Source organism: Panulirus ornatus, chromosome 73 (assembly GCF_036320965.1).
Source record: "Panulirus ornatus isolate Po-2019 chromosome 73, ASM3632096v1, whole genome shotgun sequence".
Taxonomy (NCBI): Eukaryota; Metazoa; Arthropoda; class Malacostraca; order Decapoda; family Palinuridae; genus Panulirus; species Panulirus ornatus.
The window spans coordinates 2,866,680-2,890,630 of record NC_092296.1 but is presented as its reverse complement, the minus strand read 5'-3'; the positions used below and the strand labels follow the sequence as shown (position 1 = coordinate 2,890,630).

Here is a 23,951-nt window from a genome sequence, read left to right as displayed (position 1 = left end):
GCTACCATTTTTAGATGGCATGATCCATAGGCAAGGAAACAGGTTTAAGTTTAGCATATACAGAAAACCCACCAATGTATGCTCATATGTCCATTATTACTCATCTCAACATGACAGAGTTAAATTATCATCATTTCAATCTATGTTTCTTAGGGCATTACGTATTTCCAGTCCAGAGTTTATTAATGATGAGTTTGAGAAGATATATTCTATTGGATCTAAGTTAAAGTACCCTAGATCTTTCATTGATAAATCCCTTAAGTTAGCAAAGAAATCATTTTATAGAGTTGAGCCCAAACCTCCCATTGACACCAAGAATCTTTCAGTTCTCCCTTTTGATAATAATTTTACTTTACTTCCTATGTTGCTTAAATCCTTTAATGTAAATGTTGCCTTCAGCAATACTATAAAGAATACCTTAATCAGGAATTCACCAGAAAATTCTCCTGGATGCATCTATAAAGTGCCATGTAGAAATTGTTATAAGTTTTATGTTGGGCAGACTGGTGAGGAACTTTCTGATAGACTTAAGCAACATAAATATAGTATAAGAACGGGACAAGAATCAAATGCCTTCTTTAATCACGTTAAAAACTATGATTATTGTATTGACTGGAGTAATGCCATCTCAGTTATTAACTCTAACTCTATTACCACGAGAAATATCATTGAATCTTCTATTATCAAATACACAAAGAATTATAATCTTAATATTGGTAATGGTCTATACAAATTAGATAACTTTATTGTTGATAAAATTTGTAAAATGATAAGTTTATGATACGCTTGTTGTCTGTCTTGGACAATCGCATGTTTACCAAATGGCGTCCTAGCTTCGTCTCTTCGATGTATATCAACTGACTGTATATTTCTCTCTTGTGTCTCCCCTGATGATGTGATTATTACACGAAAGTGCACTTGGGAACTTATCGTGTTTCATCTTCCTTTCTTAACCACAGGGAAATGAAACACGAAGTTCCCAAGTGCACTTTCCCTGAGGGAAATCCTTACGACAACCCCCTGGGGGAAATCTCTCCAGGGTCGTTCTGAGGGAAGTCTGGACGACCCATCTTACGGAGCTTCTCGACGAGAGAGAGAGAGAGAGAGAGAGAGAGAGAGAGAGAGGAGAGAGAGAGAGAGAGAGAGAGAGTAGGTCGTGGTGGTGGTGGGGTGTGTGTGTGTGTGGTACTCACCGCCGTGCAGGGACGGGTAGATGTTGAAGGAGTTGTCGTGGAGCCAGGAGGTGACCGTGACGTACTCCCGCACGTAGGAGGGGACGGCGCACCGGAGCACGGCCGTGTTGCCCGCCATCACCAGCTGGTCGTACACCTGCACCTCGTAGTCGCCCACCACAACTGTCCAGACACAGAGACACACACGTTTGTAGGGGCAACACCTGTTAGATATTCCTCATCTCTGGCACACCTGAGACACAGAGACACACACATGTGTTGTGGGAAACACCTGTGAGGTATAACCCATTTCTGGCGCACCTGCAGAGAACATGTGTACACATGGACTAGAAGGAAATGAGCAATTGTCGTAGTGCACATGATATCTACATACATGGGCGTATACACACACACACACACACACACACACACACACACACACACACACACACACAGGGGTGTCTGGGCTAATTAACCAACAACCACACCTGTATTTCACACCTGTCCATCACAGCTGCACAGGAACACAACACTCATTCAATATGTACATACCAAAGATAAATAACAATTATCTTAGAAACGTCTGAAAAAAGATAATCATATATATATATATATATATATATATATATATATATATATATATATATATATATATATATATATATATATACATATATATATATATTGTGACATTTATAGTAATAGATGCTATAACAATCTATACCATGATGAAGATGGTTGCTGCTGTGGTTGACATGTTGCACACGCTAGATTTTGTCTTTGATGAAGATATTCCACCTAAAGAAAGGTTACCGAGTCTGATGAAGCATCGCTACTGTCATCGACCATCAAACTGCTAAATTAAGTAAGAAGTAATGTCCGTGTTCCCTCTCTATACCGAACGGGTGTTTACACTAATATTTGCATACCCAACCAAATATGCTAATGAGGTGAATGCTTAAACGACCAAGCTAGAACTCGTGTTACAAGACTGGGTCGAAGATGTTTACCAGTTCTCTACCATCTTGCTGTCGCGGCAGAGGACTGAGCACTGCTTCCACCCGGCGGGTGACAGAGTCCGTCTCCGGCCGTCCAGACGAAGATGGTTCGGTACAGTTTCGAGCAAGCGTGTGCCACAGGCTTTCGCCCGCGACTGTGCATCATTATAACCCTTTTTAATCCATCCAGAGAAATAAATGACAATTTATTTCTGACCGGAAAGCACAACTAACCTTGAACTAAGAGTTAAAGCGATTTATATTCCCATTTTAAAGCCAGGAAACCACAACGAAATGGGGGTCAAAGTTAGCGTTTGTGGGGGAGGAGGAAGAGAGACGGAGGGAGGAGTCGAAGTAGGTCTTCGAACCCAGGTCTTCGAAGCCTCGGGCCCGGGTTCGACTCCCTCCCCTTCCCCTGGTGGGACCAGGATCCCTCACGTCATGACACACTTGGTGATGTTCTTGTGTGGTGACCTCAGAAGCCATCCAGACGTCCATCAATCATACGCCTGCTGCAGAGAGGTCACAGGTCACTCCTACCTTCCGTGTGATCTGCTATCAAAAAAGGTCATAGGTCAAAGCTAACTACCTTGTAACCTCAGGAGAAAAAGGTCATAGGTCAACGCTAACTGCCTTGTAACCTCAGGAAAAAAAAGGTCATTGGTCATGGACATCTTCCGTGTGACCCGGCAATAAAGGCCTACACAAGCGGGTCATAACAACAGGTCACGAAGACGGATCAGAAAACGAGGTAAGGAAAAAAAAAAAAAGTGAGAAAGAAAAAGAAAACGGAGAAAACAACGACGACTATACAACGACTTCCACTTCCCTCGGGGTCATTCGAGGTCACGGAAGGTCAACACGACACGACACCACAATGCCACAACTGGTCGTGGGGCAACATGCGACGACACGCGAACCTGTCGTCTCATACCTTAGGTTTCGTGTCTGGCATTATAACCTTGCTCCCCCCCCCCCCCCTCCTCCTCCCCCTCCCCCTCCCAGAGGCTCCTACCCCCCCCCCCCCCCTGCCACTACCCCGAGCAACGCCTGACCTAAATCCGTCTATTACAGCTTGCAACAGGTTAGTTTGGGTCAGAATGGCCTGGCGTAGGTCATGGGATAATACGCCTCACTAGGTCGTTATAGTTTTCGATAGGCTATTGTGAGGCCGGGGTGGGAGAGGAGGTAAGATGTGTACGTTTCTTGCGACGTTATATTAATGGATTTCTCTTTTTTTCTTTTCGTTCGTGAGTGTCGCTGCTATATCTCCTAGGTTAAGCTAGGTTAGGTAAGGTAGGGTAATGTTACTTAAGCTAGGTTTGGTTTGATTAGGTTAGGTAAGGTTAGGTTAGGTAAGGTTAAGCTAGGTTAGGTAAGGTACGGTTAGGTTAGATCGGTTTTTCCCTGTATTTCTTCTAAGATCCTTACACTCAAGCTCACTTTCCAATAAGCATAATGAGTAGTTCTCGTTTAACTCGCTCTAAATGTAATTCCACCTCTGTAGTTTATTTTTGTTCAAACTCCCGATTAAAACATGAACGGTTTCTCGATAAATCCCACAGTTTTTCTACATTAGAAAAATCAAACGAATCTTCAACTTAAGTGTTGTAAAGAAAGTAAATAATTATCACAGTGGGTTACAAGTACAGTGGCACTTCACCAGAAGTTAATACAGGGTACGATAGGTTCTTTCCAAGTTACGCGTAGTTAAAGTAATTTAGGAGAGTGTAGGAGAAAAGAAAAAAAATAGGATATTACAGCTTCTTATACGGTGAAATAAGGTTAATGGGCGTTACACCAGACTACTGCAGGTTAGGTTGCCTCGTAAAGATTATGTAAGATTAATTACAAAATGTTACAGTAAAATACGACGTGAAATTAAGGCATATTAAATATCTCGTTTTCAAGATTTATGTAATATTGTGACACAGACACCCTTTACCCTGGATTTCACTGTGATATAATATTCGTAAGGATTCGTTGCAATATACTTCTCGAGAAATGAGCTAAATATTCTTCAACCTTAAGAAATATAATCTCATGGAGGTCACACGATCCTACATCACATATACAAAACAATGACACAATATTCTACATTAACTTAGAAACAAGAAACAATAATGCTGCTAAATTATCATTTACCGCTATTTCCTGTAAGTTCCCGGAAAAATCTGATATTTCACAGTTCTAGTGATTATATAAAGGCGCCACAGATCGGACTAGTTCGAATATATATAAATATATATATATATATATATATATATATATATATATATATATATATATATATATATATATATATATATATATGAAGCGCCATGGCTCTAAACTAGTTCGAAATGGTCGAAGAGTTGGAGGAGGTTTTCTGACCGTAACGCTTTATTCACGACTTTTACACCTTAACGGATCTCCACATTCAACACCGCTTACCTTCACTACATTCTACACAGCTTCCCTCTGGCTCCTGATTTTGTTACTTTTTGAAGTTTTGTTTTATGAGGACGCCAGATGAAAGCCTTCCTGAGCGGGAGGTCGGGGTTACAAAAAACCGGGAATAATATTCTCTCCGTTGAAAATATACCAACATATTCAGTAATGCTACTATTACTTAGTTACATTTCTACATTAAATGATTACTTAGGTTTATTCACTTCTCTTTGATATACTTTCTTTACATTTAACTTCACAAACTTTACCATGAGTTTAACTTTCTTGCTACCAATGTGAACACTTCCTGAAAACCATTATGGGCAACAAAGCCAATCCACTGCGTAGTAGTCTGGTATATAAATGTTTTCATAATTGGAGCCCCAAATTAAGAGTACAAACAATTATATCACATTTACAGTAAAAAACTACTATATCAAAATATTTTTTTAAATGTATAAAAAGGTCTTTGGTAACCCTCGGTCATAAGTACAATAACCTCCTCTAAAATGGTCTATGGTATCTAGATGGCAACTCAACTTGTGAGCTTCCAAAATGACGATTTTGGGTTCAAATTAAATATGCTAAAATTTCTGCTCCAACTACGAGTGCTGGTATAACTTCTTTGATAACGCTACCTGTTGTGATATCACTGTTATTATCACTCTAATTACATACATCGCTATTACAATACTTAGGGTTTGTTCTGTTTCCAATGATAATAATAATGATGATAACAATAATAATAATAGATAATAATAATAATAATAATAATAATAATAATAATAGTAATAATTATGATAATGATAATAATAATAATAATGATAATAATAATAATAATAATAATAATAATAATAATAATAATAATAATAATAATAATAATAATAATGATAACAATAATAATAGTTATAATCTTACTACCATTATTATTATTGTTATCATTATCATTATTATCATTATCATTATTGATACTATTATCATTATCATTATCATAGAGCGAATGCTAGATATTAGCTAGAAACATTGCAGGAGTGAACACTTGCTCTATAAATAAGAGTTAAGTCGCCAGCTGGAGGCATGATGGGGCTGGCGGAGAGGCGCAATTAACGCTAATCACCAACACAGACGCATCACGCTATGCTGGGAGGCGGGAAGACAAGGGTCGGTATACAGATCCATCCAGCTATGCTGGGAGGCGGGAAGACAAGGGTCGGTGTACAGACCCATCCAGCTATGTTGGGAGGCGGGAGGACAACAAGGACACGTACACAGACCCACCCAGCTGTGCTGGGAGGCGGGAGGACAAGGGTCGGTATACAGATCCATCCAGCTATGCTGGGAGGCGGGAGGACAAGGGTCGGTATACAGATCCATCCAGCTATGCTGGGAGGCGGGAAGACAAGGGTCGGTATACAGATCCATCCAGCTATGCTGGGAGGCGGGAAGACAAGGGTCGGTATACAGATCCATCCAGCTATGCTGGGAGGCGGGAAGACAAGGGTCGGTATACAGATCCATCCAGCTATGCTGGGAGGCAGGAAGACAAGGGTCGGTACACAGACCCATTCAGCTATGCTGGGAGGCGGGAAGACAAGGGTCGGTACACAGACCCATCCAGCTATGCTGGGAGGCGGGAGGACGTACCTGCACGGACGAGGGTGGGGGTGGCCAGGATGGTTCCTGCTGGGGAGGAGGCACGGCAGGTGTAGGTGGCCGCGTGAAGTTGGGTGTCGTACCGGTGGGCCGGGAAGGGCGGGAAGACCAGCGACCCGTTGGCCAGCACCTCCCGGAGGCCCTCCACCTGTGGGAGGAGGAGGAGGAGATGGTGACAGATGGTGTGAGGACCCTCCACCTGTGGGAGGAGGACATGGTGACAGCTGGTGTGGACCCTACACCTGTGGGAGGAAATGGTGACAGCTGGTACTGACCTACCTCTCATGTAAGCAGAGACAGATGGTAGCGGTGGAGGTGGCCCAAGTCTGTGTGTGTGGTGTGTATGAAGGAGGAGAGTACAGGGGGGGTGTTGGGGGTCTATCCTCCACCTGATAGATAAAAAAAACGTCAGTATGTGTTGGGGGGGGCGTTGTGGGGGGGGAGGTGTTCTCCACCATCACTACGGTGTGTGTGGAGGGAGAGAGAGGTGGCTTCATGTGTGGGATGTGGGGAGGGCGTGTGGGTAGATCAGCTGATGATGACCTGTGGCTTGGCTGGCTGGTCTGGTGACCTGTGTTCTGGACAGTGGTACAGAGGAGGCCCGACGTTATATTGGGCCATAAACCAATTAGCTCAGACAGGGTCAGGCTGGCTTGCTAGAGGAGAAGGGAAGGGAATGAGTGAGGTGAGGAGGAGGAGAGGAGGAGGAGGAGGAGGAGGGGGGAGGGGGAGAGGTTCGTCCCCCTGAGTAAGGGGGGTGGAGGAGGGTGGGTGGGGCCGATATGGTGGACAGGGTTATATACCTACGTATATAAATCAGGCAGTACAACCTGACCCCCATCAGAGAGGTCAAAGGAGGTCATGAGATCTTCCACTTGGTCGTACTTCACTGATGAAACTACTGATTTGTCACGATTAATCGCATTCCAGTTTTCTCGTGGAATCTGCTGGCGCAGATGTAGGCCTTGCCCTCGATGGAAAAGATGAGAGAGAGAGAGAGAGAGAGAGAGAGAGAGAGAGAGGAGAGAGAGAGAGAGAGGGGAGGGGAGTGTACTGTCATGTTGCCCGGAGCCGTTCTACAGCTTGTGCGTCATGGCATGGCTGCTCCTCCTCCTGTTCTCCTCATTAAATCGAAGCTGTTGGGTTTTCTCGTCCCCTCACCCAGCTTGCCTCACCCCGCCCTCACTACCTCATTCCGTCTCAAGGCCTGGACTCCATCAATGAGGGCTTCCCTGTGAGGCAGGAGGGGTGGTTTGAGCCTTTGACGTAGAAAAGTGAGGGAAAAGGGAACTCACCTTCTCCAGCTGCTGCCCGTGGTGTAGGGTCAGAGAGAGAGAGAGAGAGAGAGAGAGAGAGAGAGAGAGAGAGAGAGAGAGAGAGAGAGAGAGAGAGAGAGAGAGAGAGAGAGAGAGAGAGAGAGAGAGAGAGAGAGATCGTACCTGCTCCAGCTGGCGTCCGTGGTGGAGGGTCCAGGTGAGGGTGGGCGTGGGGACGCCCTGGGCCACACAGTTGATGGTGGCGCCCGTCGTGTTGGTGAAGTGCAGGTGTCGGGGCGGCTCCTGGCTGAAGGTGGGGCCCTGCGTCACGCCCCGGCCCTCGGCGGCGCCTCCTGCTGCAGGAGGAAGGAAAAGGAAAACGAGATATACACATACGTCAGGGGGCGTCGCTCACGAAGAGGAGGTTAACATGTAGTACAAGAGACTAGTCCTCAGAGGGAGCACCTCACGAAGGGCACCGCGCAGCCCTACAGCACCCAGGACCTGTGAAGCTGACGAGACCTGTGTGTGTGTGTGTGTGTGTGTGTGTGTGTGTGTGTTCACATGTCGCTGTTTTACATCTGTCGACCCGGACGTCAAGATGTCTGTTTGCTGTCGGATTAAGTCATCTGTTTTTATTTTCACCTTATTTACCAACCTCATACTTTTTTGTGTGGGGGGGGGGGGGAGTGGAGGGTGACGGTGTGTGGGGGGTGTGGTGGGTGTGGTGGGTGAGGGTGTGGGGTGTAGGGTGTGGGATGCGGGTGGGGTGGTGGGTGAGGATGTTGGGTGAGGGTGTGGGGTGTAGGGTGTGGGGTGGTGGGTGAGAGTGTGGGGTGTGGGGTGTGTGGGGTGAGGGTGTGGTGGGTGAGGGTGTGGTGGGTGAGGGTGTGGGGTGTGGGGTGTGGGGTAGGTGGTGGGTTATAAGTCTTTTGAATCAGGAGTGTCAGGTTGTCTGTTGTTGTGTTGTTGTTTTTTGTATTTCCCTGTAGTTCTGTGTGTGATGGTGCAATGGTTTTACGTCTGCTGTATCTGCTGCTTTGTATGATGTTTACTGAGTGTGTGTGTGTGTGTGTGTGTGTGTTTCCTGCCCCCCGCTCCCTCCTCTTTTAGTCGCCTTCTACGACACGTAGGGAATACGTGGGAAGTATTCTTTCACCCCTATCCCCAGGGATGATATATATATATATATATATATATATATATATATATATATATATATATATATATATATATATATGTATATATGCCCCCTTATATCAGCGATGTATATACACCTTACACAAGTTTACTTTGTAAATTAACTGAACACATCCATGGCCCAGAACTTGGTCATACTTATTAATAAAATGAAATTTGAAGAAACAGAGGAAATATTTGAATTCTAAAGGGACATACGTATATCCCTGTAGGGACGGGCGAATACCGATGGTTTTCCTATGAGCATTTCGACTCTTCCACTCAAGGTGCGTATCATGCTCTTACCAAAGGGGGGGAAACTAGATTAAACTTGTGTCATTCAAATGTAAAATTGAATGAACGTCTTTGCATAAGTTTCATTCACGATCTGTTTTCCTTCATCATGTCGTATTTGCTGTGCTTATATACTCCGTACCTTGGGCCTCCGGCTGTGTGTGTGTGTGTGTGTGTGTGTGTGTGTGTGTGTGTGTGTGTGTGTGTGTGTGTGTGTGTTACGAGGGCAGAGTCTTACGCTCTTGTTGCCCCTTCTCTTAACCTTGTGTAAAGACAAAGACACACACACACACACACACACACACACACACACACACACACACACACATATATATATATATATATATATATATATATATATATATATATATATATATATATATATAAAACACTGGAGTTTTATCTGACCGCAAACACCTCGCACTGGGGTGAGATCCTACAACTGAATAATATAATGTTTATTCAGTGTATATCCACACCTCCATCCCCCTTTCCCCCTTTTCCCCCATTTCCCTGTCACGTTGGCACAATCTCTCGCCAGGAACTGGAGACGCATTGTTAGCGAGGCCCCGCCCCCCCCCCCCCCCCCCCCCCCCCCCCGAGAGAGAGAGAGAGAGAGAGAGAGAGAGAGAGAGAGAGAGAGAGAGAGAGAGAGAGAGAGAGAGAGAGTGTGTGTGTGAGTGTGTGATATCAGCGAGTCTGTCCTGGGAAATGTTCAAGTATTGCCTCTCGTATAGCATGTTCATACCCCTTGTAGGAGGACTGCAGATAATGCTATAATCTCACGTCCTTAGTGACAGCCACGTCTGTCACTTAACATATTGACGAATTCTTGAAAAAATAAAAATAAAAACAACCAAATCATTGATAAAAAAACATACACACGAAGACTCGGACGTTAATATTTCACTTAAACAAATTCAACCTTTGTTTTTTTTCGTCCCATTTTTTTAAATTTCTTACAGCTAATGATTACGATGACGCACGCCACACGACGCAATTCGTTACGACGTGAGGAGTAACAGTGAGGAGGAAATTACGGTCCATGTAGGACAAGAGCGTCTGTACGCGCGTGGCGTGCGGCCGCCCGCGCGCGCCCGCGGCCGCCCGCGCCCGTCCCCCGCGCCCTCCCTCACTCTCTCCCGAGGCAAATGATGTCTGCCAATCATTATATCACCAACTTGAATTCACAATAACTGGGTTGTGGCGGGAGACGGCTCTCGCATCGTCGGCTCTCCCAAGAAACCCAGTTCGTAATAGTTGTGATTGTAGGCCGCGAGAGAGAGAGAGAGAGAGAGAGAGAGAGAGAGAGAGAGAGAGAGAGAGAGAGAGAGAGAGAGAGAGAGAGAGAGAGAGAGACCAGGGCGAGAGGTTGGGGGCGTTTGAGAAAGTTAGATAGGAGGGGTGAGGAGAGGTGGTGGTAGTGGCGGTGGTGGAGTGGGTGAAAGTGCGATGATAGGATGGGTGAAGAGAGGCGTGGTGAAAGTGCGCTTGTTAAGAGGATGTGAAATGGGTTGTGTCGCGAAAATGGAAGTGTTTTGCTATTGGATTATGGACACCAAATGGTCCCGTCTCTCTCTCTCTCTCTCTCTCTCTCTCTCTCTCTCTCTCTCTCTCTCTCTCTCTCTCTCTCTCTCCTTCCCCAGGTCAGTCACAATTTCCACATTTTCCTGCTAGAAACCTTGTAACCCAGAGAAGGGTCATTGTAGGTGACAATTGACACCTGTCAATAGCCGTCATGTCCCAGCTCTCTGTCGACCTGTCTCCTGTCCAAACTGTAGGCACTTCTTCCCCCTCTACCTGTCTCCCTCCTATACCGTCTACTGTCCAAAGTGTTGACACTTTCCCTCTCTTGCATTACCGTCCATTGTCAAAATGAATGACACTTTCTTTCTATGGTCTACTGTCCGCCATCCAGACAGTTCATACTTCCTGTCCTATATCACTCCATCTGCTGTCCAAACTACTGAGACTCTTCCCGTCACCTGTTATTCCGTCTACCGTCCAAATCACTAACCCTCCTCTCCCCCCTCACGTACCATCTGTCTCATTCTCCCATTCGTTCCATCTACCGTCCACCCTGCCTTGTGACATCACACCCCCCACCCCAACCTCCCCGTCCCGGCCACTGTCTACTTCGTCAGCGTGACAGTCACACAATCGTCTTCGTAATCGCTTTAGACAGATCGTCTCTGTCCATTTCCTCACCGTCGGTCGCTGAGCCACGTCTGCTCCAAGGAAATGAAAATCCCAGTTCTTCCACCGTGGGGAATTGCCCCACACATATTGTCCCACACATATTGTCCCACGCATATTGTCCCACACATATTGTCCCACACATACTGCCCCACACCCATTGTCCCACACATATTGTCCACACATATTGTCCCACACATATTGTCCCACGCATATTGTCCCACACATATTGTCCCACACATACTGCCCCACACCCATTGTCCCACACATATTGTCCACACATATTGTCCCACACATATTGTCCACACATATTGTCCCACACATACTGCCCCACACCCATTGTCCCACACATATTGCCCCACACATATTGTCCCACACGCTGCTACACATGGACGTCCCTGGTCCCCGAAGACTGGGATACATACGAGATACAGGATACATATGTATCTCGGGATTCATGTGTTTTTTGCAATACATAATTTTTTTGTATGTGAGTTTAATGATTAATATTGATCAGCGATGATCTGTGAGTCCTACATGTATTATTTTATGATAATGATGATGACGGTGGATTAGATACAATGATAAAGTCAAAGATAAGAGCCATATTACTACTACTACTACAACTACTACTACTATTACTACTACTAATACTACTACTAATGCTAATACTAATACTATCAGATAGATAGATAGATAGATAGATAGATAGACAGAGAGAGAGAGAGAGAGAGAGAGAGAGAGAGAGAGAGAGAGAGAGAGAGAGAGAGAGAGAGAGAGAGAGAGAGAGAGAGAGAGAGAGAGAGTAGATACGTGGTGAGGCACAGGTAGATGTAGATAACCCTCTGGTCAGTAAGGACTCACAATGAAACAACACAAGTTGACACAATACTTCATCAAGTGACTGCAAGTCTCCCCCCACACCACACCCACCCACACACCCCAACACCCACCCCCACACCCACACACCCCACACCACACCACACCCCCACACACCCCACACACCCACCCACACCCCTCACCCGACCCACACACCACACCCACCCACACCCCACACCCACCCCCACACACCCCACACCCACACCCACACACCCCACACCACACACCCCACACCCACCCCCACACCACACCCCACACCACCCACACACCCCACACCCACCCCCACACCCACCCACACACCCCACACCCCACACCACACCACACCCCACACACCCCACCCACACACCCACCCTCACATCCCACACCCACACCACACCCACACACCCCACACCACACCACACCCCACACCACACCCCACCCACAACCCCCTGTTGACTTGTGGCGCATCATTCCTATTCGTATGATGAACTGCGATAACCAATTTATTTTCCCGTTAACAAGTCATGGCTATGTCCATCCTGGGATTAATTTTGCCGGCCAGACACCCCCCCCCCCCCCCACACACACCTACACACACAAACACACACACACACACACACACCTGGCAGTGAAATTACCTCATTATCATGACCTTTAATTACGGTGTGTTATTGCTGTCGACCCTCACTGATATACGTATCAGAGAGAGAGAGAGAGAGAGAGAGAGAGAGAGAGAGAGAGAGAGAGAGAGAGAGAGAGAGAGAACTGCTTCCCACGCCACCAAACCTAACTATATACACACACACACACACACAAACACACACAATGGATCACACGATATTGTCCCAAATCCCACCTCTATCTACATCCGCCCCCCCCTCAAAAAAAACCTCACTTCCACTACTTTACAAACTCGTGATCACACTTATATAAGTAATTACCACCACACCACATCACCACCAGCACACGTACACGGCACTTTATCATAAGGTGGATGACGACAGACTTCCCAACCCGGAAATAATTTCCCCTCAATTTGCAACTTTACGTAAAGAATAGACGAAACAAATGAAAATAGAGGGTTAGAGAATAGACGAAACAAATGAAAATAGAGGGTTAGAGAATAGACGAAACAAATGAAAATAGAGGGTTAGAGAATAGACGAAACAAATGAAAATAGAGGGTTAGAGAATAGACGAAACAAATGAAAATAGAGGGTTAGAGAATAGACGAAACAAATGAAAATAGAGGGTTAGAGAATAGACGAAACAAATGAAAATAGAGGGTTAGAGAATAGACGAAACAAATGAAAATAGAGGGTTAGAGAATAGACGAAACAAATGAAAATAGAGGGTTAGAGAATAGACGAAACAAATGAAAATAGAGGGTTAGAGAATAGACGAAACAAATGAAAATAGAAGGTTAGGGAATAGATGAAAGATATGAAAATAGAGGGTTAGAGGCATCAGAGGATCAATAGATCAATAGGTAGAGAGAGATAGATAGATAGGTTAGGAGATAGACTGATACATAAATGAACGGGTAGATAGGTAAGTTGGGAGATAGATAGATTGATAGCTAAGTAGATATATATACATAGATAGATACACAGAAAGATGGGTAAGGGGTAGATAGATATATAGATATAGATAGATAGATAGACAGATATATAGATAAAGAGATAATAGATAGATAGATGAAGATAGATAGAAGCAGCTTGTCTATAGCAGGTCTCGTAACACTACGATCAAGCTGTAACATTGGATCCAATAACGTGATATGCAACTACAGATGATAGTCTTCAGTGTCATAGAGTCGAGCCTCACTGATAAATATAATGGAAACTGGGCCTTCTTCTCGTCCCGATATTCGCTGAATAATGTATCATACGTAGCCTTTGGAACTGCAGGTATGCTGGACACAGGAACAAGGAAACACAATACCCTGGACACAGGAACAAGGAAACACAATACCCTGGACACTGGAACAAGGACCCACAATACCCTGGACACTGGAACGAGGACCCACAATACCCTGGACACTGGAACAAGGACCCACAATACCCTGGACACTGGAACGAGGACCCACAATACCCTGGACACTGGAACGTGGACCTACAATATCCTGGACACTGGAACGTGGACCTAGCATGGATGAGCCTGGAGACTGGAAGGTAAACACAGTTTTACGGGTGTGTGTGTGTGTGTGTAGGGAGGACATCCTACAGACGCGTCTGGCTGCTGAAGGGGCATCTCCAGCCTCCGCTCTGAGCCTGGCGTCTCATCAGGAAATCAATTTTGAGATGAATGAATCAGCCAAGACATGGCGAGGAGGAGGAGAAGGAGGAGCCCCCTCCCCCACCTTGGTACCCGCCATTACTGGCTCCCACCGGCCCCCGCGCTCAGCGTTACCAACCATCCATTCACGGCCTGGAACGACTATGATTCTCGGTGATTCGTGGGGTAACTACGCCAACCACTGTCACGGGCGTATGTGGTTAACGACCGAGTGTTCTTGCATGTCTTACGGCGTCTTCGACGCTCCAGTATTTCACGCAGTATTTCCGGATACGTTGGCACGCCCTGGAATACATGAGTGCGTCCAGGGTCCTGGATCCTTTGCCTTGTCATTATCGGCATGATTAAACTGCACACGAGTCTGATTAGATTCCCTTCTGTCGGCATCAGCGCCGATACGCTCCTCCCTGCCACGCGCGGGGGAGAGGAGGGTCGGGTAAGCGAGGACACATCCCTGGATGGAATTTATGGGTACAAGAACGTTTACTTCACTTCGGGAGTAATGCGCCGCTGGAAGAGATTGAGTTCGCTGGAGCGCCGGGATGGCGATCTCCAGAGACCACAGCAGACGCGAACAATGGTTCCTCTGGGTGTTTCCTTGAACATCCCACGCTCACGTAGGCACCAAGCGGTGATGACATACTCTTTGGAACGAGATATTTATGGCCAAAGTATACAGAATGTCAAAGTATATATATATATATATATATATATATATATATATATATATATATATATATATATATATATATATATATATATATATATATATATATATATATATATATATATATATATATATATACCTCTTTGTAAATGCGTTTAAGTCTTCAGATACTTGTCTTAATAATTAAATAATTAAAGAATGTTCCAGGACCTTTACAAACTCCACAAAATCAAATCAGAAAGAAACCATTATACATGTATGATATTCTTTTCATTCCTATTCATTTTCTTAATCTATTTCCCAAATCTTTCTAGAAGTCTGGAACATTACCAAAGGCCTTCCAGTGCTCTGGAAAACCGCAATAGACACGCCAGTAGCGTACACTACTTCTTCAGGCTGCTAAATCGGGAATGGGGACCAAGACGGTCTCGAACTCCCACAAACCCTTTTGTGTCGGGAAAACCCCACTTAAAGGATAACCACTGGAATGGACACGACGGTCGGAAAATCCCCAAGAGTTTTCGGGGGCGGGAACATCACACAGATTTTCCCTACAATTAAACCAAAACGGGGGTCCTGACCTTCTGAAAAACCCCAAAGAAATGTAGAGGATTACAAAAGACTCTCCAACAAGCTGGAGGACTATATCAGACCCTCCAACGCTCCGGAACACCATCACCAACACCTGAGTCAGTTTATACCATCGCACCTTCGTGCTCAAGAATCGTATCGTCGTGCTCCAGGGATCCCCCGGGCTCCGGGTCGCAGATCCTGGGAGCCCCATACATCCCCCCCAAAAGGGGCTTGAAGGATGGGGAAAAGGGTTGGACACCACGTAAATACAGAGCAACGCTTTATGGACTTACAATCGTTCATATGTTCCTCTTTGTAGTAACTCCCCCAGTCTCATACTCACAAAAAGGGGTGACAATGCCAATGAACGCTCTTTAATGCCCCTCCATCCGCAACTCTGGGGCAACCTCATACATGAACTCCTTCGCTAACTAGACAACTTTGATGGGGTCAAACTGCCAGTGGCGAGCTTGGGGGGTTATGTGTCCACGTCAGGGGGAGCTGGGGGTTAGTGTGTCCACTGCCAGTTGGGAGCTGGGGGTTAGTGTGTCCACTGCCAGTGGGGGGCGGGGGTTTTATGTTCCACTCCCAGGGGGGAGCTGGGGTTGTGTTCCATCCGGGGAGAGCTGGGGTTAGTGTGTCCACTGCCAGTGGAGAGCTGGGGTTTATGTTCCCTCCTGGGGGAGCGGGGGGTTAGTGTTCCCTGCCGTGGAAGCGGGGGGTTAGTTTCCACTGCCAGGGGGGGAGCTGGGGTTATGTGTCCCACGTCATTGGGGGGAGCGGGGGGTTATGTGTCCACTCCCAGGGGGGCTGGGGTTGTGTGTCCACTGCCAGGGGAAGTGGGGTTAGGTCACTCCATGGAAGGGGGGGTTTTTGTGTCCACTCCCAGGGGGGAGCTGGGAGGTTGTGTTCCTTTGACAATCGGGGACGGGGGGGGGTGGGTGGGTTCGAACACCTATACATCACCTTTATACATCACCTTATTTTAAAATTTCGGTAGTTATTGTACCACCCAACCATACTTCTGGTTTCTTCTTCTTCTTCTTCTTTTTTTCCCTCTTCCTTCATCCTCTCTTCTTTTTATTCTTTTCATTTCTTTTTTTTCTCTTTGTCTTCTTCTTCTTCGTACTTCTTTTCTTCTTTCTCCTCCTTTCTCCTCCTCTCTTTATACTTCATTCTTCTTCTTCTTCTTCTTCTTCTTCTTCTTCTTTCTGTCTTCTTCTTTCCTCTCTCCTCCTCCAGTCTTCACTCTTCTTCTCTCATCTTTACCCTTCTTCTCCCTTCTTTGTCCCTTCTGTCGCCTTCTCTTATCTGTCCATCTTCTCTTTTCTTCTCCTTCTCTCGGGGTATTTCCTTCATCCTTTATTTCATCCTGTCTCTACGTTCGGAGTTTTGTACCATCCTCACCATTGATCTTACTCGCTTCTTCTTCTTCTTCTTCTTCTCTTCTTCTTTTCCTTTCTTCTTCTTCTTCTTCCTCTTCTTTTTTTCCTTCTTATTCTTCTTTTTCTTCTTCTTCTTTCTTTCTTATTCTTTTCTCCTCCTCCTCCTCCTCCTCCTCCCCCTTTCTTCCTCTTCTTCTTCATTTCTTCTTCTTCTTCTTCTTCTTCTTCTTCTTTTTTCTTCTTCTTCTTCTTCTTCCTCCTCTTCTTCCTCTTCCTCTTCTCCTCCTTCTTCTTCTTCTTCTCCTTCTTCTCCTCCTCCTCCTCCTTCTTCTTCTCCTCCTTCTCCTCCTCCTCCTCCTTCTTCTTCTAACTACCACTTCGCTTATCTGTACCATCGGGTGGAGTGAAGTACTATCACTCAGTCGTTCAGCAGCTGTGGACCGTCGTGACCAATCAGGGCCGAGAGAGCGACAGTTAGTACCCAGCCTAGGAAAGTCGATCCAGCCAATCAGAACCGTCGATAAAAGGCGAACCAACCACCGTTTTAAGAGCCATGAAGACGGGCGATGATGTTTACCCTCTGGCATCCATGTCGTACTTGTCACATTCTACAACCATCGTGTGTTGTGGAGCCACAACTGTGGCGCCGTGTTGTGAGGTGCAGTGCTGTATTCGTCTTCGCCTTCCTGTACTCTATCTATTGTAGCGTTATTGTAGTACACACACACACACCACACACACACACACACACACCACCATCAGTCAATGGTCTGGTCGTTAAACCCACCAACATAAACCACTGAACCCACCATCATAAACCACTGAAAACCCCCCCGCATAAACCAAATTTTAATCATCAACATAAATACGCCCAAAACCCTTCATTTTGAGGGCCATTATCGCTCGTTCGCCAACCAAAAAAAACTTAAAAAACACTCTCCCTCTCTCTCTCTCTCTCTCTCCCTTTTCTCCTCTCTCCTCTCTCTCTCTCTATCTTCTTCTTCTTTTCTATTCTATCTATCTTATCCTTCAAACCCAAAGGAATGGGTTTCCTTTTTCCCCTAAAAAAAGTGCTTTAAAACCCGGGTTAAAAAAAGTTTCTGGAATAAATTTTTCGGAACAGCGAAAAGAAAAAAGAAAACAAATAAACATCACAAAAAAAACCCCAAAAGTCTTTGCCCAAAAAAAGAATCCCCCCAACCGGGGCAAAAAAGAAAATAAAACACATAAACAACGTGACAAAAAAAAATAAAAACAGATCAATAACGCCGGAATTCGTAATCAGTCACAAATAAAGTAAACAATAAAAAAAGTAAACAATAAATTTCTAACGGGTCAAAAAAAACCCTGGCAACAAAGACCAAGGCAAAAAAAAAACAAACACAGAACAACGAACTTGACCGCGTGTAAACAATAACAAAAACAAAACAATTAGTTTTGGTTAATCAATGAGAATAAATAATGATATAAATAGGGTGATTCATACCATCTATGGTACTGAGAGATCTTAGTGTACCACACCTACGGTACATCAGATACCCCGGTACACTGTACCGTAACCCAAAAAAACATTGGGATTTTCCCCCAATATGCAGGAAAAAACAATTGTTGGGGTTTTTTTATTTCCGGGTTTCTGGTACAGTCTTCCCGGGGACATGGTACCCCTGGGGAACCGGGAGGGGTACAAAGGGGGTCCCCCGGGGGACAAAACCCAAAGGTACAATGGGGTAAACCCCCGTAAAGGGGACAAAGACCCCCGGGACAGATCCGGTAAAATTTTTACCAAACCCGTAGGGTAAAAAAAAAACCATCCCGGTTTCGAACCCGGGACATTGTTTCCACCTTTGGGAAAAAAATAACCATCCGGTACAGACCCCTGGGACATCGTACCACCAGTAGGGTACAAAAACCCCTCCGGTACAGACCCCGGGACATCGTACCACCAGTAGGGTACAAAAAACCATCCGGTACAGATCCTGGGACATTGTACCACCAGTAGGGTACAATAGACCATCCGGTACAGACCCTGGGACATCGTACCACCAGTAGGGTACAATAGACCATCCGGTACAGACCCTGGGACATTGTACCACCAGTAGGGTACAAGAGACCACCCGGTACAGATCCTGGGACATCGTACCACCAGTAGGGTACAATAGACCATCCGGTACAGACCCTGGGACATCGTACCACCAGTAGGGTACAATAGACCATCCGGTACAGACCCTGGGACATCGTACCACCAGTAGGGTACAATAGACCATCCGGTACAGACCCTGGGACATCGTACCACCAGTAGGGTACAATAGACCATCCGGTACAGACCCTGGGACATCGTACCACCAGTAGGGTACAATAGACCATCCGGTACAGACCCTGGGACATCGTACCACCAGTAGGGTACAATAGACCATCCGGTACAGACCCTGGGACATCGTACCACCAGTAGGGTACAATAGACCATCCGGTACAGACCCTGGGACATCGTACCACCAGTAGGGTACAATAGACCATCCGGTACAGATCCTGGGACATCGTACCACCAGTAGGGTACAATAGACCATCCGGTACAGACCCTGGGACATCGTACCACCAGTAGGGTACAATAGACCATCCGGTACAGACCCTGGGACATCGTACCACCAGTAGGGTACAATAGACCATCCGGTACAGACCCTGGGACATCGTACCACCAGTAGGGTACAATAGACCATCCGGTACAGATCCTGGGACATCGTACCACCAGTAGGGTACAAAAAACCATCCGGTACAGACCCTGGGACATCGTACCACCAGTAGGGTACAATAGACCATCCGGTACAGACCCTGGGACATCGTACCACCAGTAGGGTACAAAAAACCATCCGGTACAGACCCTGGGACATCGTACCACCAGTAGGGTACAATAGACCATCCGGTACAGATCCTGGGACATCGTACCACCAGTAGGGTACAAAAGACCACCCGGTACAGATCCTGGGACATCGTACCACCAGTAGGGTACAATAGACCATCCGGTACAGACCCTGGGACATCGTACCACCAGTAGGGTACAATAGACCATCCGGTACAGATCCTGGGACATCGTACCACCAGTAGGGTACAATAGACCATCCGGTACAGACCCTGGGACATCGTACCACCAGTAGGGTACAATAGACCATCCGGTACAGACCCTGGGACATCGTACCACCAGTAGGGTACAATAGACCATCCGGTACAGACCCTGGGACATCGTACCACCAGTAGGGTACAATAGACCATCCGGTACAGACCCTGGGACATCGTACCACCAGTAGGGTACAATAGACCATCCGGTACAGACCCTGGGACATCGTACCACCAGTAGGGTACAATAGACCATCCGGTACAGACCCTGGGACATCGTACCACCAGTAGGGTACAATAGACCATCCGGTACAGACCCTGGGACATCGTACCACCAGTAGGGTACAATAGACCATCCGGTACAGACCCTGGGACATCGTACCACCAGTAGGGTACAATAGACCATCCGGTACAGATCCTGGGACATCGTACCACCAGTAGGGTACAATAGACCATCCGGTACAGACCCTGGGACATCGTACCACCAGTAGGGTACAATAGACCATCCGGTACAGACCCTGGGACATCGTACCACCAGTAGGGTACAATAGACCATCCGGTACAGACCCTGGGACATCGTACCACCAGTAGGGTACAATAGACCATCCGGTACAGATCCTGGGACATCGTACCACCAGTAGGGTACAATAGACCATCCGGTACAGACCCTGGGACATCGTACCACCAGTAGGGTACAATAGACCATCCGGTACAGACCCTGGGACATCGTACCACCAGTAGGGTACAATAGACCATCCGGTACAGACCCTGGGACATCGTACCACCAGTAGGGTACAATAGACCATCCGGTACAGACCCTGGGACATCGTACCACCAGTAGGGTACAATAGACCATCCGGTACAGATCCTGGGACATCGTACCACCAGTAGGGTACAATAGACCATCCGGTACAGACCCTGGGACATCGTACCACCAGTAGGGTACAATAGACCATCCGGTACAGACCCTGGGACATCGTACCACCAGTAGGGTACAATAGACCATCCGGTACAGACCCTGGGACATCGTACCACCAGTAGGGTACAATAGACCATCCGGTACAGACCCTGGGACATCGTACCACCAGTAGGGTACAATAGACCATCCGGTACAGACCCTGGGACATCGTACCACCAGTAGGGTACAATAGACCATCCGGTACAGACCCTGGGACATCGTACCACCAGTAGGGTACAATAGACCATCCGGTACAGATCCTGGGACATCGTACCACCAGTAGGGTACAATAGACCATCCGGTACAGACCCTGGGACATCGTACCACCAGTAGGGTACAATAGACCATCCGGTACAGACCCTGGGACATCGTACCACCAGTAGGGTACAATAGACCATCCGGTACAGACCCTGGGACATCGTACCACCAGTAGGGTACAATAGACCATCCGGTACAGACCCTGGGACATCGTACCACCAGTAGGGTACAATAGACCATCCGGTACAGACCCTGGGACATCGTACCACCAGTAGGGTACAATAGACCATCCGGTACAGACCCTGGGACATCGTACCACCAGTAGGGTACAATAGACCATCCGGTACAGACCCTGGGACATCGTACCACCAGTAGGGTACAATAGACCATCCGGTACAGACCCTGGGACATCGTACCACCAGTAGGGTACAATAGACCATCCGGTACAGACCCTGGGACATCGTACCACCAGTAGGGTACAATAGACCATCCGGTACAGACCCTGGGACATCGTACCACCAGTAGGGTACAATAGACCATCCGGTACAGACCCTGGGACATCGTACCACCAGTAGGGTACAATAGACCATCCGGTACAGACCCTGGGACATCGTACCACCAGTAGGGTACAATAGACCATCCGGTACAGACCCTGGGACATCGTACCACCAGTAGGGTACAATAGACCATCCGGTACAGACCCTGGGACATCGTACCACCAGTAGGGTACAATAGACCATCCGGTACAGACCCTGGGACATCGTACCACCAGTAGGGTACAATAGACCATCCGGTACAGACCCTGGGACATCGTACCACCAGTAGGGTACAATAGACCATCCGGTACAGACCCTGGGACATCGTACCACCAGTAGGGTACAATAGACCATCCGGTACAGACCCTGGGACATCGTACCACCAGTAGGGTACAATAGACCATCCGGTACAGACCCTGGGACATCGTACCACCAGTAGGGTACAATAGACCATCCGGTACAGACCCTGGGACATCGTACCACCAGTAGGGTACAATAGACCATCCGGTACAGACCCTGGGACATCGTACCACCAGTAGGGTACAATAGACCATCCGGTACAGACCCTGGGACATCGTACCACCAGTAGGGTACAATAGACCATCCGGTACAGACCCTGGGACATCGTACCACCAGTAGGGTACAATAGACCATCCGGTACAGATCCTGGGACATCGTACCACCAGTAGGGTACAATAGACCATCCGGTACAGACCCTGGGACATCGTACCACCAGTAGGGTACAATAGACCATCCGGTACAGACCCTGGGACATCGTACCACCAGTAGGGTACAATAGACCATCCGGTACAGACCCTGGGACATCGTACCACCAGTAGGGTACAATAGACCATCCGGTACAGACCCTGGGACATCGTACCACCAGTAGGGTACAATAGACCATCCGGTACAGACCCTGGGACATCGTACCACCAGTAGGGTACAATAGACCATCCGGTACAGACCCTGGGACATCGTACCACCAGTAGGGTACAATAGACCATCCGGTACAGACCCTGGGACATCGTACCACCAGTAGGGTACAATAGACCATCCGGTACAGACCCTGGGACATCGTACCACCAGTAGGGTACAATAGACCATCCGGTACAGACCCTGGGACATCGTACCACCAGTAGGGTACAATAGACCATCCGGTACAGACCCTGGGACATCGTACCACCAGTAGGGTACAATAGACCATCCGGTACAGACCCTGGGACATCGTACCACCAGTAGGGTACAATAGACCATCCGGTACAGACCCTGGGACATCGTACCACCAGTAGGGTACAATAGACCATCCGGTACAGACCCTGGGACATCGTACCACCAGTAGGGTACAATAGACCATCCGGTACAGACCCTGGGACATCGTACCACCAGTAGGGTACAATAGACCATCCGGTACAGACCCTGGGACATCGTACCACCAGTAGGGTACAATAGACCATCCGGTACAGACCCTGGGACATCGTACCACCAGTAGGGTACAATAGACCATCCGGTACAGACCCTGGGACATCGTACCACCAGTAGGGTACAAAAAACCATCCGGTACAGACCCTGGGACATCGTACCACCAGTAGGGTACAATAGACCATCCGGTACAGACCCTGGGACATCGTACCACCAGTAGGGTACAATAGACCATCCGGTACAGACCCTGGGACATCGTACCACCAGTAGGGTACAATAGACCATCCGGTACAGATCCTGGGACATCGTACCACCAGTAGGGTACAATAGACCATCCGGTACAGACCCTGGGACATCGTACCACCAGTAGGGTACAATAGACCATCCGGTACAGACCCTGGGACATCGTACCACCAGTAGGGTACAATAGACCATCCGGTACAGACCCTGGGACATCGTACCACCAGTAGGGTACAATAGACCATCCGGTACAGACCCTGGGACATCGTACCACCAGTAGGGTACAATAGACCATCCGGTACAGACCCTGGGACATCGTACCACCAGTAGGGTACAATAGACCATCCGGTACAGACCCTGGGACATCGTACCACCAGTAGGGTACAATAGACCATCCGGTACAGACCCTGGGACATCGTACCACCAGTAGGGTACAATAGACCATCCGGTACAGACCCTGGGACATCGTACCAC

At 47.2% G+C, this 23,951-nt stretch overlaps 1 protein-coding gene across 3 annotated transcripts in view; it reads right to left on the bottom strand.

The window, feature by feature from the left end:
* LOC139748375 (cell adhesion molecule Dscam2-like) overlaps positions 1-23,951 on the bottom strand; it is a 178,438-nt gene that overhangs the window by 114,492 nt on the left and 39,995 nt on the right. For all 3 annotated transcript variants that reach the window (XM_071661485.1, XM_071661486.1, XM_071661484.1), the window contains exons 2-4: positions 7,693-7,865; positions 6,245-6,401; positions 1,194-1,355 (exon numbers count right to left, since the gene is read on the bottom strand). In XM_071661485.1, the coding sequence (XP_071517586.1) occupies positions 1,194-1,355; positions 6,245-6,401; positions 7,693-7,865 (492 nt within the window). The remainder of the gene's footprint in view (positions 1-1,193; positions 1,356-6,244; positions 6,402-7,692; positions 7,866-23,951) is intronic.